Below are 18,054 nucleotides of genomic sequence, written 5' to 3' on the forward strand. Positions count from 1 at the left end.
GAGGAATGAACTAAACTAGTAAGAAGATGACGGTCAGAGCCAGGTGTCCATGGCGAAAAATCACGGGTGACCGCGCCCCCTGCCGCGCCGCCGGCTGCACTGCAGCTTCCTGGCCTCCGGCGTCGCCTAGTTCCAGGAGCGACTACTTCCGGCCCCGAAGGTCCCCGGCTCCGTGTCTCTCCGGGGTCCTAGCGATGGAAAGGTGGCCGCAGCGGCCGCCTGACCCCTGCGGCGCTATGCGTCAGGGTCTGCCGCCTTCTCCTGGAGGGCAGCGGCAACAAAGGCGCTGGGAGGATGCCCGCGACCTGAGGGACCCTGCCCCGGGGGATGAGGGAGTTGGGAGCGGAGGGCGGACTCGGAGGCGGCCTGTCAGGCGGAAGACGGGCAGAAGCGGTGGCGGAAGTGCAGGGACGACAGCCGAAAAGGAGCCGTCTAGGAAGCCGCGGCCGCGGGTCACCCAGCGGGGAGCAGCTGCTGAGCTTCAGCCAGGCCGCAGGGACTTGGGTCTGGGCGCCAGCGAGATGCCTCTGTTCACCGCCAACCCCTTCGAGCAAGACGTGGGTGAGTGCTGTGCCCGGCCCCAGGCTGCTGTTTGTCCAGCTAGAAAGTGGGCAGTGGCGACTCCAGAGACTGGGAAGCCAAGCAAAGGGAGGGGAGGGGCGGGGCCGCCACCTAGTCTTCGGAATTTTTCTGGGGGCAACCTCAGCGCGTCGCTACCAGTCTGAGTGCCTCCTGCCTGTCTCAAGCTGGGGTTCTCGAAAGGACCGTTCCCCTTGCGAAGTGTAGGAATAGGAAAGAGCCTGAGGCTCGCTGGAGACTGGGCTAATGAAGTAATTGTGGAGTTGATGGCACAAACTTCCTGCTCTCTTTAGAGCTGGTTAACCCCGCTTCCCCATCCCCTTTGAAAATGATACAGCAGTGGAGATCTGCTGTCTAGGGCAGCCCAATACTGGAGATCTCGACTTACCCCAGTTGACTAAGAAGAATTTCTCATTTCGTATATTACACATGCATTCAATTCCTGATAGCGCAGCTTCAGGATTTGTTTACAGTTGTGAAGGTGTTGGTCTTTATCCTCAGATTGCAAGGATTGCGCAAATGCTACGAGTTGTTCTACGAGTGTGAAAAGGAAAACTCTAGAATCTCGAAACACTCCAGAACAGCGAATAGTTTGTTTGTTGGAGTCATAAGAGTGTTGGTCTCTCAGTGACTGTAGAATGAGAAAAAGACGAACAAGCTATAAGACTTATTTTGGGAATTAGAATAACTGTAAGCTGGCTAAGAAATATTCTTTTTTTTCTTTTTTTCTTTCTTTCTTTCTCTTTTTTTTTTTTTTTTTTTTTTTTTTGAGAGACTGGGTATCTCTATGTTGTCCAGGCTGGACTCGAACTCCTGGGCTCCAGCAATCCTCCTGCCTTAGCCTCTCAAGTAGTTGAGACTACAGGGTTGGTTTTTTTGTTTGTTTGTTTGTTTGTTCTAGTAGTTAACAGAACCCTAGGTAGATTTTTAGGACATAGAATGGAAGAAAAAAAAGCACGGCTGAAAATTGCCAGTCACACAATACTGCACATCTTAGTAGTATGTCACCTGTTTCATAGCTAAAATTTTGTAATTATGAGGAGACTGTAGAAAGTGCCGTATTTTAGTATGTTCTGTAATCCCAAAACTATGTTGAAAAATCAAATATGCATGAGTCAGATAATATACGTGTAAATATTTGTAATCATATCTTGACCCTTTGTCTTCAAATATATATTTTCATTATTTCATTCAGCTTTTTTCTTGGTAGATGATCAACATAGGTGACTGACATAAATCTAGGAAACATCACACTGAATCATGGTCTCTGCTTTTGGAACCTAATTACAATGTCTTCATTCATGAGACCTGTACTTTTTATTGCCTTTGTGAAGACTTTCTTTTTGTTCTAGTGAAATAAAACAGAAGGTGCAAAACAGAATAAGACAAATGATTTTAAAACCTAAAAACTCTGAATTGTTTCTTCAAGGTAAATCTTTCCTGGAAGCCCATTGTTCTTTGATTGAAAACTTCTCTGGTGGAAGTAGGCTGAGTTGCTCTGGCAGTTTTGTTCTCAGTGGCCCCTGCGGTCCCTGCAAGGTTCGATGGATCACAGTTTTACTACAGTAGCGCTGTAGTAAAAGAGTCACTGCTGCTCAGACAAAACACACTGCTGTGTATAGATTATTTCATGGGCAATGCCAGCAACTGAAGCTCTGAGTACCTACTAGCTCAAGTATGACAATTCAGTGTCCAAAAAAGCAGTTTAAGGGTGAGAGAACGACTTTGATTGAGGCCCTCCTGTAAAACTTCTGGACAAGTAATGGAATTAGAAAATGTGGAATGAAATGCTAAGGAACTCAAATTAGTCTTAAATGTATATTATAGTGGAAAAATGATATGTTGCATTTTTCAGATCATAAAGCTCCTTTTAATTTGAAATCATTAATACAAAACAAGTCTTTATTTGGCTTGAGATCTATCTATAGGATTGTTCCTTTACAGTTTCATTGTCTTTTTCACATGTCCTCCTTGATTCAGTCAGATTTTTATTACCTTTTGTGTGTGTGTCTGTGATACCCTTTTTCACTCTTCATTCAACAAACATGCATTGAATAATTACAGTATCTGGCATAGTATTAAGTTTTAGGGACACAAAAATGAGTAAATAGATTGGGAGTTCCTGCCCTGAAGGAACTCTCAGTCTAATGGAGGACGTACACACACATAAAAAGGTAATTGTAACATGGTGTGATAAATACAGTGCTAGGAATACGCAAGCAGCTCTACATTCTCCCTTTATTTAAAACAGCCATCCTCCCTGAAGAGGAGACAAGGACCTTTAGATAGGAGCTTTCTCTATAAAGGTGTTGACATTCTCCTGTCCCTCTCCGCTTTCTTGATAGCACTTCTCCCAGCAGGGAGTAACCACCTTTTACTGTATGTATGATATGATCCTTTTATGATTAAGGGCCTTTATAGATGAATCTCCTTTGGTAGGTGCAGAGTCTCCCTGGAGGGTGAGGAGTCTTTTTGACGTCATTCATATGGGGAAAAAATTCTTTTCTCAGTCCCTGAGGAAAGGTGTGATGGGTCAAAGTGTCTAGGCACTCATGAGTTGCTAATGATATGAGACTTGTCGAATGGAGGCAGGCCAAAGGTTAGGAAGTAAGGAACTCTGGCAAGTTCCTGTCTTTCCTTGGAGTCAGAACCTGCAAGCCCTGAAGGGTATGTTAGGTTTGGTAGTATTAGAGCTCTTTAAACATTTTATTGGAATTCTTCAAATCTGGAGTCATTTTTTGTTTTGTTTAATAAGATTTCCTTGAAGCTGTTCAGAGGGGAAAAATAGAAAATAATCTACATGTATTCCACCTCTCCCTTCTCACTGGGGCTAAAGTCTTAAAGGGGTTACAGAACTCCTGAGGTGGAGGCTGGTTGGGGTAGCCATTCCTAGAGATTCCAAGGGGAAAATGAAACATGGGGCCAGAGCCATGGGAGGAAGATTTAGTGGTTAGTATTAAAAGGGAAGTTGTCATGTCCTTATTCATTGGTTCCCAAGTGATGACTTGTCTGTTGTAAGCCCTAACTCCAGTTCCTGTTTGCGTATCTTCTTTCCCCTTACTCAACCCAGGCAGTCTTTCTTGCCAGCTTTTGCCTCTGTACTATTTACCATTCATTGCTAAATGTTTGCTGTTTTCAACAACCTTGGTACCTCCTTCCTTAAAGATATATTTATGCCCCACAAAGCTGAGCTCAAATTCTACCTCTACAAAACTCTTCTGACACAGCAGTTTGAAATATGAACTTTTAAGAGGATACTTTTCCCAGTGAAATTTGAATGTGTATAGACACATTCTTTGTTATGTCATTGGTTTTTATTGTGTTAGAAGAACTTGACCGGGAGTTTGCCTGAGACTTTCATGCAATCTTTTTGTCCAGTGAAATTTTATAAGAAACTCCAATATAAAGGTAGGTATTGATAGCATTACAATAACACAAATTTATGTGTTCAGATTTATAACGTTTACTTAAGTCAGTTTTTACACACAATGAGATTATTATAATCTTTGTAAAAAATTAAAATCAATCCTGGCTTATAGAAGACAAAATTAAAATGAAAAAAACGTTTTGGTTGTGAGTGAGAATTGTAGCCTTAATAGCCAATTTTTTCCTGTGCCTTATTTTGCTTGCATGCTACCCAAAGTCCTAATACCTTCAGATAGTTGCAAATTTTATTTAATGTATTTTGTAGTTTTTTTAAACTGTGAAATATTTTGAGTGTAAAATACAAAATATAACATAAACTGCCATTTCTACCAGCCAATTTTGTCAAATCCTAATATTTTGACATACTTGATTCTTTTTTTTTTTTTAAAGAAGAGAACATTCAAGATACAGTTGAGGCTGGGCACGGTGGCTCACGCCTGCACTCTGGGAGGCCGAGGCGGGAGGATCGCTTGAGCTCAGGAGTTTGAGACCAGCCTGAGTGAGAGCAAGACCCTGTCTGTAAAAAAAAAAAATAAAATAAAAAAGATACAGTTGAAATACTTTAATATTTTTAGTGGCTACCTGCTCCCATTCTTTTTCCTCCCTTCTCAGAGTTAAACACTCTCCAAATAGAAATTCTATTTTATATATACTACACAGACAAATACACTATAGGTATTGTTTAGCATGTTTTTAAACTTCATAAAAAGTGTCTTTTTTGTCATGGCAACTTTGTCATTTGGCATTTTTTTGTGAGAGCTATTCAGGTTGATGTTTGTAGCTCTAGTTCATTAATTTTAACACCTATGTGATATTCCATTGTAGGAATATACCACATTATCTATTCTCCTATTGGTGGACATGAAGTTGTTTTCCAATTTTTTGCTATTACGGACAACTCTATGTTGAACGTTCTTATCCATGTTTTCTTGTGTTCATGAGTATGAGAGATTCTTGAAGGGGAATTCCTCAGTAGAACTGTAGCTCTTTCCAAGTTGTAAAATATTAGATAGTGCAAAATTGCCCTTCCAAGTGTTTGTCGGAGATTTTCTTCCCACCAGCAGTGGAAGTGAAGTTTCTGTTGTTCCACACCCCCACTGATGTTGGCTATTGTCAGATTGTCTAATTTATGCCCATTTGATGGGTATGAAGTAAGACGTTGTTTTCATTTCAACATCATTGCTAGTGAAGTTGACCATCTTTTCATATGTTTCTTGGTCATTCTGTTTGGTTTTGTTTTTTCTATAAATTACCTGCTCATTACTTTATTACTCTGTTGGATTACTTTTTTAAAATTGATTTTTAGAGTTCCATATACATTCTCTACTAATCTTTGGTTGATTATGTGAATTGCCTATCTGTATTCTAGTTTGTTGCTTCATTTTATTTGTTTCTGGTATCTTTTATTGTAAAGAAAAGTTAAGTTTTAATTCAGTGATATTTATGATTCCATCTTGATTTTATTTTTCTTGTTTAAGAAAGCTTCCTTTACCCTGAGGTTATAAGGATCTTGTCATATTTTCTTCTCAACGTTTTATTAAAGTTTTGATTTTCACATATAGATCTTTAATCCACCAGGACTTGATCCTTGTGTAGGGTGTGAGGAGGGATTTATTTGCATAATCACTGATATTAGACAATAATCAATTGTCTTATAACCCTTGATTGAATTGTCTATTCTTTCCCCACTGTTTTACAACACTTTCCTCATATGTTTCTTTATATGAGGCCTGTATTTGTGATTTCATTTCTACACTGTTCTCTTTCTCTGTCCCTGCACTGATAACCACATTCTCATATCAGTGGCCTTTATAGGTAGTAATGCAAATCCCTGTCTTTTTTTTTTTTTCTTCTTATTGTCTTAGCTATTTTGGGCCTTTGTTCTTTCCAATGGTTTTAAGGACAGATTTGTCAAAATCATTATAAAAGGGAATTTTTTTTGTAGGCTTTTAGGATTTAAGAGAATTTACAGCATAATGCTGCAGCAGCTTAGTTGGGTGAATGTGTCTCTAGGGCTTTTTGTTTAAATAAAGGACCTCAGAGGTATTCTTCGTGTTAGGAATAGACCTTGTTTACAGGTATGTAGCGTAGGATATCAAACTTCGGTTACTTGACAACTGATAGTTCTAACCATCTGTCACCCAGATATCAAAAGAGAACTTAAGGATATATCATTTCTTTATCTCCTGTTATTTTTTTCCTCCTTGGTTGTCTTCTATCCCTGAATCTGACCCCCTCCCTTCTCTTCCTCCCTTAATTTTTCACTTTGTCTGAGTTACAAAGTTTTTATAAGTGTTTTTGCTTACAGTCTTTTTCCTGTTATGAAAACATCAACCAATCAGCAACATTTGTCAAACCCTTTTGGTGGAAAGAATATTATTTCTAGAAACCTGAGACCTTTTGGTATTGCTTAAACATTCTTTTCCCCTTTCCTTTCTTTTTTAGGATTGAGTTTTGTGTTGACTTATTGTCATCTTCCAGCTCTTCTTTTGGCACAGTAAATATTGCTCCCATCTTTTAGAATGCCTTTGCCATTATTTTCTTAATGAACTTATAACAACTTATGCTTGAAGGACAAGCACCTCTCTGTCCCTACAAACACCCTGGGGAATACTTACAGTTCTTTACCATGGAGACCTGTTACAGCTATCACTATTCCATTCAAGGAGGCCTTTCTTTAGTTTCCTTCAGTTAAGGAATGCTGAAAACAAAATATCCTGCAAAGTAATTCCAGTCTGACTGACTGACTTAATTCAAGCTCAGAACTGTGTTTAATAGGTCTCAGAATAAAAAAGCATGAAGGGAAATGATAAAGGATTTTACAATTTTTATTATTCACACTCTCCATCTTATTTGGTATAATTTTTAAATGATAGCATTTGGATAAAAAATGTGTTCTTCAGTGAAATTTTTATTGTATCTGAAAACTCACTGTATTAGTCCATTTTTGCGTTGCTATAAAGGACCTGAGGCTGGGTAATTTATAAAGAAAAGAGATTTCTTTAGCTCACGGTTCTGCAGGCTGTATAAGAAGTGTTGTGCCAGCATCTGCTTCTGATGAGGGCTTCCGGGAGCTTCCAGTCAAGACAGAAGGTGAAGGGGGAGCAGGCGTGTCACTTGGCCAGAGAAGGAAGAGGTTGTGCCAGGCTCCTTTAAACAACCAGCTCTGGAGTGAACCAATCAGCAACATTTGTCAAACCCCCTTGGTGGAAAGAATAAAGTAGATTTTCATTTTAAAAGGTATGCACAATGTATTTTAAAGAAGGATTTGTATTACTGCTTTCCCCAGAGTAAACCAAAGATTTACATTAACAGAAGTTTACCCAAGCAAATCAGAACATTAAATGGAGAGGAAGAATAAATGAGAAAATGTATGTTATACCTAAGTACCATAATAAAGGGAGAACTCAGTCATTATCATGGGGAGGGCACAAAGCTATTCATGGGGATCTTCACCCCTCCCATGACCCAGACATCTCCCACCAGGCCCAACCTCCAACAGTGAGGATCGAATTTCAGCATGACATTTGGAGGGGCCAAACTTTCAAACCATATCACTCACAAACTATTTTCTTGGTCAATAAACATTCCCTTATGAAACACTTGTTTGTTATTAATAATTGTCATTTGCAGTGTGAGAATTTTGTTGACTCAGAATTTTAGTTATTTGAACTGAAAGGAACTTTTGGCCAGGCATGGTAGGAGGATTGCTTGAGGCCAGGAGTTTGAGACCAGGCTGAGCAACATAATAAGACGTTGTCCCTACAAAAAATTTTTTGAAAAAAGATATTCATACACACGGAAACTGAAAACTAACTTGTTGGGAAGAGTTAATTTGGCAATTATGAATAAAAATTGGAATCAAGAGGCAGTTTACATAGTGGTTTAAACTTGGAACACATACCCTGAGCCAGTCTGCCCAGATTGAAATCTCTGTTTTACTATTAATACTTACTAGCTGTATTAACCTTGTGGTAGTTACTTTTCTGAATCTCAGTTTTCCCATTTATAAAATGGGAATCCTTCATTTGATTGAGGAACAAGTGATTTAGCATATGTAAAATGCTTAGAAGCTATTACTTAATTGCTCTTACTGTTTTTAATTATTTATCATTCAGTACTCAGAGCTGTAAGTAGATTTTCATTTTAAAAGGTATGCACAATGTATTTTAAAGAAGGATTTGTATTACTGCTTTCCCCCAAGTAAACTGAAGATTTATATTAACAGAAGCTTACCCAAGCAAATCAGAACATTAAATAGAGAGGAAGAGTAAATGAGAAAATGTGTGTTAAACCTAAGTGCTATATAGAATGCTAAGTAGGGTCATTGTCATTGAAGGCAGAGAAGGAGGTGAAATATTTATAATCTATCAGGTTGAGGTATTGGGTATTCAAATATTTAACCTAAATTTAATGACATAAGAGTTGTGTGGTCTAGAAACTTAAGCACATATAATTTTAATAGTGTAAACATGTACAATTTATTTGTAAACTAAAAAAAAAAAATCGTTCTCTTACAATTTTGAAGAATTATTTCATTTATAATGACTTGGCCCAAAGAAAGAATATATTTCTATCTTTAGTAAAAGCTATCAGCTGTGGTTTCTTGCCAGATACAAAAATTAATGTTACTCATTTATTTGCTTTCTATTTTCTAGTTTGTTTCTTTGTTTGAAAAAAATATATTTTTTTTTGCCAGCTTTTCCCTGTTTGTATACTACAGTTTTAAGGCATACACATAATTGTTTTTTTTTTTTTTCTGTTATACATAAAGAGCAAATTTTTCCTCTAATATTTCTGTGGTCAGAATGTTTCCCCCAAAATTCATGTGTTAGACATTTAATCCATTTAAACAGTTTTGGGGATGGGGCCTTTCAGGAGGTGTTTTGATCATGAGAGCTCCTCCCTCATTAATGGGTTAATGCTGCTATAAAAAAACCTTACAGAAGTGAATTCGCTCTCTTGCCCTTCCACCTTCCACCATGTGAGGACACAGCAAGAAGGCCATCACCAGATGCTAGTGCCTTGATCTTGGACTTTCTGGCCTCCTGAACTGTGAGAAATAAATTTTTATTCTTTATAAATTACTCAGTCTCAGGTATTCTGTTATAAAACAGACTCTAAGACAAAGATCTAAGAATTGCTTTAGCCATATCCAAAGATGATGATATGTAGTATCTTAATCATAATACATTTTTATATTGCCTTCTGTTATAGTCTCAGTTATCTATCTGTCCTGTTAGTTAATTTCCATGTGATTGGGTATTACAAGTGTTAAATGCATTGTATTCGGAGAAGATACTGTGCATATTGCCCTAAATTGTTTCCAGTTTTTAATAGTACCATGCACATTTGAAGAAATATTCAAATTCTGCTTTAATGTACAGGCAAGTCCTCACTTTATGTAGTTCCAATATCAATGAATTTAATTACCATGGTTTAGTTCGATAGCACCAATCTCCCAGTAACAAGCCATGTAAGACACTGGGCATAAAACTGAACCTGCCTGAAGTTTGAACTGCAGAACTATGAACTAACAATGGGTGGGTGGTGTTTTAAGCTGTTAATTTTGTGATAATTTGTTACATCGAAAATTTAAAAAACTAACGTGCTGAGACTGTTCTCTTATTGTTCAGTCTTCTTTTCTCTCTGTTTTTCAAATTTGATAACTTAATTGACCTGTCTCCATGCTCACTAACTCTGTTTCTGCAATCTTCAATCTACCTTTTTTTTTTTTTTTTTTTTTTTTTGAGACAAGGTCTTGATATCGCTCTGTTGCCCATGCTGGAGTGTAGTGGCATGATCATAGCTCACTGCAGCCTCAAACTCCTGGGCTAAATTGATCCTCCTGTCTCAGCCTCCCAAGTAGTTAGGACTACAGGCATGTGCCACCACACCTGGCTTTTTAAATTTTTTTTTCTGTTTTTGATAGAAATGGGTTTTCACTATGTTTGCTCAGGCTGGTTTCAAACTCCTAGCCTCAAGTAGTCCTTCCACTTCAGCCTCCCAAAGTGCTGGGATTACAGGCATGAGCCACTGTGCCTGGCTCAGTGTGCTTTTAAGTTCATTCAATGAATTTTTTAGTTGTGATGTCGTACTTTTCAGTTTAGAAATTCCATTTTTATAGTTACAATTTCTCTACTGAGCATTCACCATCTGCTCACTTATTATGACTGTCTTCTGCTTGAAGTTCTTGAAAATATATGTAATAACTACTTCAAAGTTCTTTTTTGCTAATACTAACATTTGGTTATACTGACATCTGTTTTTATTGACTGTTATCTTGATTGTGGAACACTGTTTTGCTTACTAGCAATTTTTTATATTATGGTGGACTTTGTGATTATTCTTTGTACGGACTCTAGATTACATTATCTTCCTCTAAAAGGTGTTGAGTTTTGTTCTCTCAGGTAGTTATGGTATTGGAGGATCCTTAAGGTTTTGTCAGGCTTGGTTTTATTCTTTGTGAGGCAGGCCTGTTTTGATATTGAACTAAATTCTAGAGGGCTTTTACTTCTAGGTGTGGCCTTTTTGGTGTTTCAACTGAGTGCATGAGTGTTCTTTTTGCTTTGGTTGGGCAGTTTATTAGCCTGCAGGGGCTGCCATAACAAAATACCATAGACCAGGTGGCTTACACAATAGAAATTTACTTTCTCGCAGTTCTGAGGCCAAAAAGTCCAAGATCAAAGTGCCAGCAGGTTTGGTGTCTGGTGAGGGCTCTCCCCTTGGGTTGTGGACAGCCCCCTTCTTTCTGTGTCCTCATACTGCCTTTCCTTGGTGTGTGCACTCAGAGAAAGAGAGCAAGCTAGCTCTCTGGTATATCTTCTTAAAAGGGCACTAATTTTATTAGATCAGGGCTCTATCCTTATAACCTCGTTTAACCTTAATTACTTCCTTAGAGGTTCCATCTCCAAGGAACCTACAGCCACATTGAGGATTAGGACTTCAACGTGTGAATTTTGGGAAGAACACAAACGTACATTCAATTCGTAATAGGCAGGACGACTCCCAGTGCTGCACAACCTTTTAGCCCTTTAGTAGGTGATCTCTGCTAGACCTCACTATGGGTGCACATGTGTGTCTTTGTGCCAAGGGCCTGCAGTCAATCCCTATGCTTAGAAACCTGGTCTCTCTCTCCCGGGTGCTCTACTTGGGCTAGTCCTCCTGCTGGGACAGGGTAGTGTTCCCAGGCAGAAAGCTGGGCCTGTTGTAAGGTTCACTACATATTTCTCTTCCCTCGAAAATCTCAGACCTGGTCTGTTACTCATTTCCTGAAAACAGTTGTGTCATCTCTTTTGGCCTGTTTTACAGTTGTTTTTGGTAGGATAGCAAGTCTGGTTACAGATACTCTATCATGCTTGGAAGCAGAAGACTAGTCATGAGATTTTATTTCCAAACATAATAGAAGCTTTGAAGATTTCTTGCAGGCATTCTTGTTTTATATAGTTAAATTTTTTTATTGCTGATAGAGCCTATTTTATTAAAAGTTTTATGGGTAGACTTGAATTCTTTTTAAAGCTGTATTTTGAACATAATAGACTACATAGAGGGGGAGGGAGCCTTTTTGTTCCTTGTAGGTAGGTATCGATGGAATGATTCTTTATGATATTGTTAGAATCTTTCTGAACTATTTCAGTGTGTATTTGAGGCTCTCTATATACAGCAATCAAAGCCTGGTGATGAATGTTGTGACTTACACCCACCAAACCCTGGCAATTTAGCATTTAGGCCCCAGGAGGGCTCTTTTAACTTTTTTTCTCTCTATGCATTTGACACAGGATAATGTGAGATATGGCCCCAACACTGGGCAAAGTGACATGCTGTAAAAGAATGGTTTCTTAATTATAATATTTAAAATTTTCCAGGAGTTTAAAATACTCCTAAGTACATAATTTAAGTGTTATTTAGTTCACTTGAAAAATGAAGTCCTTTTTGGCAGGCCATTATAAAGTCTTCAGATTTTATAATTTTTTTAAAAAAAGAGTAATTGTGAGTCCTATATTTACAGGGAGTAGACTATGCTTGTTAGCATATACAAATCTGGAATTTTTCTGTTTTCTATGAAAATTAAATCAAGTAAACAATATTTGAATATCTTTTAAATTATTGGAAGGCTTTTGAGGGTATCACATAGGCTTCATATTTAGTTGTATCACATGGCCAAAATTGAAAAAATAATCATGAAAAGTTGAATTCTAGCCAGGCTAAGTAGGTATTAGGTGGTCTAAAAAATCAGACTCAACTGATTGTGTGTATTTGTACTCATACACATGTGTACTCAGAAAATTTGGTAATCGATGATTCTGGCTTCTCAGATCAGTGAGGAAAGGATAGATTCTTAAATGTTGGGACTGACAAAAAATTTATAAAAATATTTTTCTATTCCTGCCTCACACCACGTGTGAGGTTCCAGATATACTAAATGAAATTCCAGATATACTAAAGATTTACATGCAAAAGGGGAATAATATTAATATAAAAGGGAATATGGGTGAATATTTAATCTTCAGATAGTTCAAACAGTGTGCCAAATGATACTATAAAAAGAAAGAATGATAGAATCTGTTACAAGCAAAAAGAATGATAGAATCTGTTATAAGCAAATAGGAAAGATCAGCATGAAGCTGTAATATGTAGATTTGCTCTTCAGACTGAGCATATAAAGTTAGTCAGCCATGCGTACAAGAAGTCCTTTACTTCCCTCTTGAAGTACTGCCTTCCCCACTTACCCTGTCTCGTAGTTGAGACTCACAAAGATAGAGTTACTCTATCTTTGAGAATAACTGGAACCTCAAAAGCCCACTGGTGCTGTTGCTTTTTGTTACCACATGGTGTTGCTATTGAAGTTTGATCTTGCACAGCCCCTTGGATGTTTGCCTGCTCAGCAGTGAAGCTCTGACTGGTCCAGAACTTTGCACCATTGTCACTGGGGCCACATTGGACATTATAGTTAAAGCTCTTTTTGTTCATATACTCAGAAGCTCTGCTGTGGTTTCCCATGTTACGCATCGTACCAGGTTAATAGGATTTCGAGGAGCAACCAGCATCATTCATTCATTTAGTGAACAAATATTTATTGAGCATCTAATGTGCCCTAGATACTATTTTATGCATTAGGAATAATACTAGTGAAAAAAAAAAATTTCTGCCATGATGGAGCTTATGGGAGTGGGGGATTGTGAGAGATGATGACAGAGACAGATGATAAACAAGATAAAGTATTTATGCTGTGAAACATCTTCAGAAAGCCTATGCTCAAAATCTTGCCCTCTTAATTATTTTATGTTTAGTCTACGTGAGGCATCAATATCAATGATACCAGTGAGTATGACAAAGAAGAGGGACTGAATACTTAGTGGATTTAAAACCAATTTGCTGATAACTTCTTACTGCCTTGTTTAGGGATTTTGTGGCCACTCTGTAGGTAATGGTACATTATGCAGCTATTAAAAATATTGGTATAGAATAGATGTATATTTATGAACATGGAGGGCTGTTTGTGATAAGTAGAAACACAGGAAATGGTACAATTAGTATGATCACAGTATTAGTGGGGAATATTTTTTCTCTATCCCCAAGGTTTCCTTCCTGAGAATGGAGTTCTATTAGGGTCATCCTGACCCTGCCCTTGCCTCTTGATTCACTTCCTGATGTAATGACTTACCTGATTGGTAAATTTGAGGCCTTATGCTCTTTTTCTTTGCAGGACTAACTGTTCTTTCCACCACCATTGAGTGATTTTTTTCATTTACTACTCTATGGAATAAGTTGTGCCGAGGCTTGCTCCTGCAGGGAGAGGCATGTCCCTGTCTAGTGCTATTAGCAAGACCATTTGGCCAGTACACCTAAGGTTTCTATTAGTAAGAACAATGATATTTTATTCTTTGTTTTGTTTTTCATCTTGTTCGTAACTTAGCCAGGAAAGGAGTTGTCAGTTTTTGGGTGCTCTCTTTGTACACCTTATACTATCTATGATTCTATTTTGTTTAGTTTTACATAGATTTTTATCGTTTTTGCATATACATATATAGAAAAACGTCTGGAAAGATATGTATCATAGTTTTAAAAGGGACTGATAGAATTAAGAGGTTTTTTTTTCCTTATCTGTACTTTTGAATTCACTGAATTTATGATATGTTTGTTATAATTAAGAAATAGTTAAGCATTTTAAACCTCTAAAAATTTCAGTCTAGTCTGACTTTGCACGTAGAAGAAATATTCTTCGTACAGGGAAGAAGCTGGACCTGAGTAGATCTGTTTCTACCTGCGTAGTTTGGTGTTTGGATCTAGAACTTATGGTAGGCAAAAATATATTACTATTCTAAAATCCCTGGTTTGTCATTTCATCATATATATGAAAATAATTGCTTTCCATCCATAAATAGTGTTAAGCACTTTATGTGGTTTTTTAAAAGAAAGTTCCAGCATTTCATTGAGTTTAACTGTATCTGGTATATTTCTCTTAGCCCCACAAAATATAACTGTTTGCTAAGCCTGTTAATTTTTTTGGCTTCTTTTGATTATTCCTTGCTATAAAAAATGAAAATACTCTAGATTTGTACCATCTTACCTTTCTTGCTTATAACTGAAATATCACCTGTCATTCGTGTGTGTGTGTATATATATGTTTTGCTATATAGGTTTACTGTATTTGAAATTATAGGATATATTTATTAAAAGGGGAAAGGGTATAAAATGCTTCTAAAGTGGTTCTTTTTATTAATATATCTCCACCTCTGTATAACTAGCGGAAGAAAATTGTATGTATCCCTTCATGTGGAAATTTTACAAAAGTTAATAAAGTGAAAATGCTATATAACTGAGTCATACTGTGATCATGCTTTATAATAATTAATTTTTTAATTTTTGCTGTGATCATGAAATATTTCAGATCACAGAAAAGATATTGAGAATACAATAAAAAACTTCTGGATATACATTGTACAACTTAATAAACAAACCTTTATAAATACAATTAAACTCTTGTGTACTTTGTTTTGACACACCGCCAGTTTGATGTTTATCATTCTTTTTTGCTGTTTTTTCTTTTTTTTTAATATATGAAGTGGGGGACTGAGGTTCAATTTCTTTTTTTTTTTTTTTCTTTTTTCTTTTTATTGAGACAAAGTCTCACTGTGTTGCCCTGGGCTAGAGTGCAGTGGCTTTATCATAGCTCACTGCAAACCTCCAACTCTTGGGCTCAAGTGATCCTCCTGCCTCACCCTCCCGAGTAGCTGGAACTACAGGTACATGCCACAACACCTGGCTAATATTTCTATCTTTAGTAGAGATGAAGTCTCACTCTTGTTCAGGTTGGTCTCGAACTCCTGAGCTCAAACAATCCTCCCGCCTTGGTCTCCCAAAGTGCTAGGATTACAGGTGTGAGCCACTGTGCCTGGCCTGATGTTTATTTTCTTATGCATGTTAATATTTTAACTACCTATCTACGTATCCTTAAAGAATATAGTGTATTTTGGGGATGTTTTAAAATTTAGGTGAAATATTCATATATTTCTGGTGGGAATGTACAATAGTACAACTGCTTTGGAAACTGTCAACTCCTAAAAAAATTATAGAGTTATATAATCCAGCAATTCTAGGTATATACCAAAAGAGAAATGAAAATATAATGTACTCAACAAAAACTTGTACATGAAGGCCGAGCGCGGTGGCTCACGCTTGTAATCCTAGCACTATGGGAGGCTGAGGCGGGCGGATTGTTTGAGCTCAGGAGTTCGAGACCAGCCTGAGCAAGAGCGAGACCCCCGTCTCTACTAAAAATAGAAACAAATTATATGGACAGCTAAAAAAATATATGTAGAAAAAATTAGCCGGGCATCGGTGATGCATGCCTGCAGTCCCAGCTACTCCGGAGGCTGAGGCAGGAGGATCACTTGAGCCCAGGAGTTTGAGGTTGCTGTGAGCTAGGCTGACACCATGGCACTCACTCTAGCCCCGGCAACAGAGTAAGACTCTGTCTCAAAAAAAAAAAAAAGCTTGTACATGAATGTTTGTAGCAACAGTACATTATTTATATTAGCCAAAAGTTTTAAAAAAACCCCAAATGTTGATAAACTGGTGAATGGATAAATAAAATGTGGTATATCTATACAATGGAATATTATTCAGTAATAAAAAGAAATGAAGTACTGATATATGCTATAGCATGGATGAATCTTGAAAACATTATGCTAAGTAACAGAAGCCAGTCACAAAAGAACGTATGTTATTTTATTTATATGAAAAGTTCACTGTGAATTTACTGTATTAATCAGTTTTCCTTTTTTGCTATTGAAAGCAATGCTTCAGTGCAGTGGTCCCCCAACCTTTTAGGCACCAGGAATTGGTTTCGTGGAAGACAATTTTTTCATTGACGGGGGCAAGGGGGGTTGGGATTTATTATACACTTTATTTCTATTTTTATTACATTGTAATATATAATGAAATAATAATGCAGCTCACTATAATGGAAAATCCAATTCCATTGCTGCTCTGACTGGAGGCGGAGCTCAGGCAGTTCTGGGAGCCAGGCAGTGATGGGGAGTGGCTGTAAATACAGGTGAAGCTTTGCTCTGCTTGCCACACACCTGCTGTATGGCCTGGTTCCTAGGTTCCTAACAGGCCACACTCAGATTGCTAACCAGTCTGCAGTTGGCAGGTTGGGGGCTGCAGCGTTAGTGGACGGTTTAATGCATATTTCCTTATATGATGATACATTTTAAAAGCTTTCTTTGAAATTAGAATTTGATGAGATTACTAATCATTTGTAATTTTTATTTATTTAGAAGGTATTTTATTGCTATACCTCGGAATATTTAGTTCATTTAATTATAGAATTTATAATTTTTTTTTTTTTTTTTTTTTTTTTTTTTTTGAGACAGAGTCTCACTTTGTTGCCCGGGCTAGAGTGAGTGCCGTGGCGTCAGCCTAGCTCACAGCAACCTCAAACTCCTGGGCTTAAGCGATCCTACTGCCTCAGCCTCCCGAGTGGCTGGGACTACAGACATGCACCACCATGCCCGGCTAATTTTTTCTCTATATATTTTTAGTTGGCCATATAATTTCTTTCTATTTTTAGTAGAGACGGGGTCTCGCTCTTGCTCAGGCTGGTCTCGAACTCCTGACCTTGAGCGATCCACCCGCCTCGGCCTCCCAGAGTGCTAGGATTACAGGCGTGAGCCACCGCGCCCGGCCTAGAATTTATAATTGAAATTAGTAGAAGTACCCTGTCTTCTGAAGTTCATCCATAAGTTCTTTTTTATTTTTATTTTTATTTTTTTTTATTTCAGCATATTATGAGGATACAAAAGTTTAGGTTACGTATATTGCCCTTGCCCCCACTCCCCCCATCAGAGCTTCAAGCGTGTCCATCCCCTAGATGGTGCGCATCGCACTCATTATGTATGTGTACACCCATCCCCTCCCCTCCCACATCTGCCCGACACCCATATGTTCTTTTATCTTCGGCAGGAGAAAAGGTAGGGCTTAACTGTTGTGTCTTTATTGGTATTTTAATGTTATATTAGACACACGTCCTAATTTCCATGTATGCTGATATATCTTATAGAAAAAGCCACAAATGAGTACAACACTACAGAAGATTGGAGTCTTATTATGGACATATGTGACAAAGTTGGAAGCACTCCTAATGGGTAAGATGCCCAGTCATGGTCACTGAATGTCTAGGAACTTTATAACCTATGTCTCTTTTCACGAGTAACTTTGGAAGGAGTATAGGATTTTACTGTAGTTGACTCTTGAACAACATGGGTTTGAACTGTGTGGGTCCATTTACATGCAGATTTTCTTCCACCTCTGCTGTCCCTGAGATAGCAAGACCAACCCCCACCTTTAACTCCTCCCCTACTCCTTAAGATTTTCTTAATAATATTTTTTCCCTCTAGTTTACTTTATTGTGAGAATACAGTATATAATGCATATAACATACAAAATGTGTTAATTGACTGGTTTCTTTTTTTCGTTTTTTGAGACAGAGCCTTGCTCTGTTGCCCAGGCTATAGTGCCGTGGTGTCAGCCTAGCTCACAGCA

At 37.9% G+C, this 18,054-nt stretch overlaps 1 protein-coding gene across 2 annotated transcripts in view; it reads left to right on the top strand.

Moving 5' to 3' along the window:
- The first annotated feature begins 450 nt into the window (after nucleotides 1-450).
- Nucleotides 451-18,054, top strand: part of STAM2 (signal transducing adaptor molecule 2) — a 44,169-nt gene continuing 26,565 nt past the window's right edge. For both annotated transcript variants that reach the window (XM_069472600.1, XM_069472610.1), the window contains exons 1-2: nucleotides 451-561; nucleotides 17,573-17,657. In XM_069472600.1, coding sequence (XP_069328701.1) covers nucleotides 522-561; nucleotides 17,573-17,657 — 125 coding nt within the window. In that variant the 5' untranslated portion in view covers nucleotides 451-521. The remainder of the gene's footprint in view (nucleotides 562-17,572; nucleotides 17,658-18,054) is intronic.

The sequence above is a fragment of the Eulemur rufifrons genome, chromosome 1 (genome assembly GCF_041146395.1).
Source record: "Eulemur rufifrons isolate Redbay chromosome 1, OSU_ERuf_1, whole genome shotgun sequence".
Lineage (NCBI taxonomy): Eukaryota > Metazoa > Chordata > Mammalia > Primates > Lemuridae > Eulemur > Eulemur rufifrons.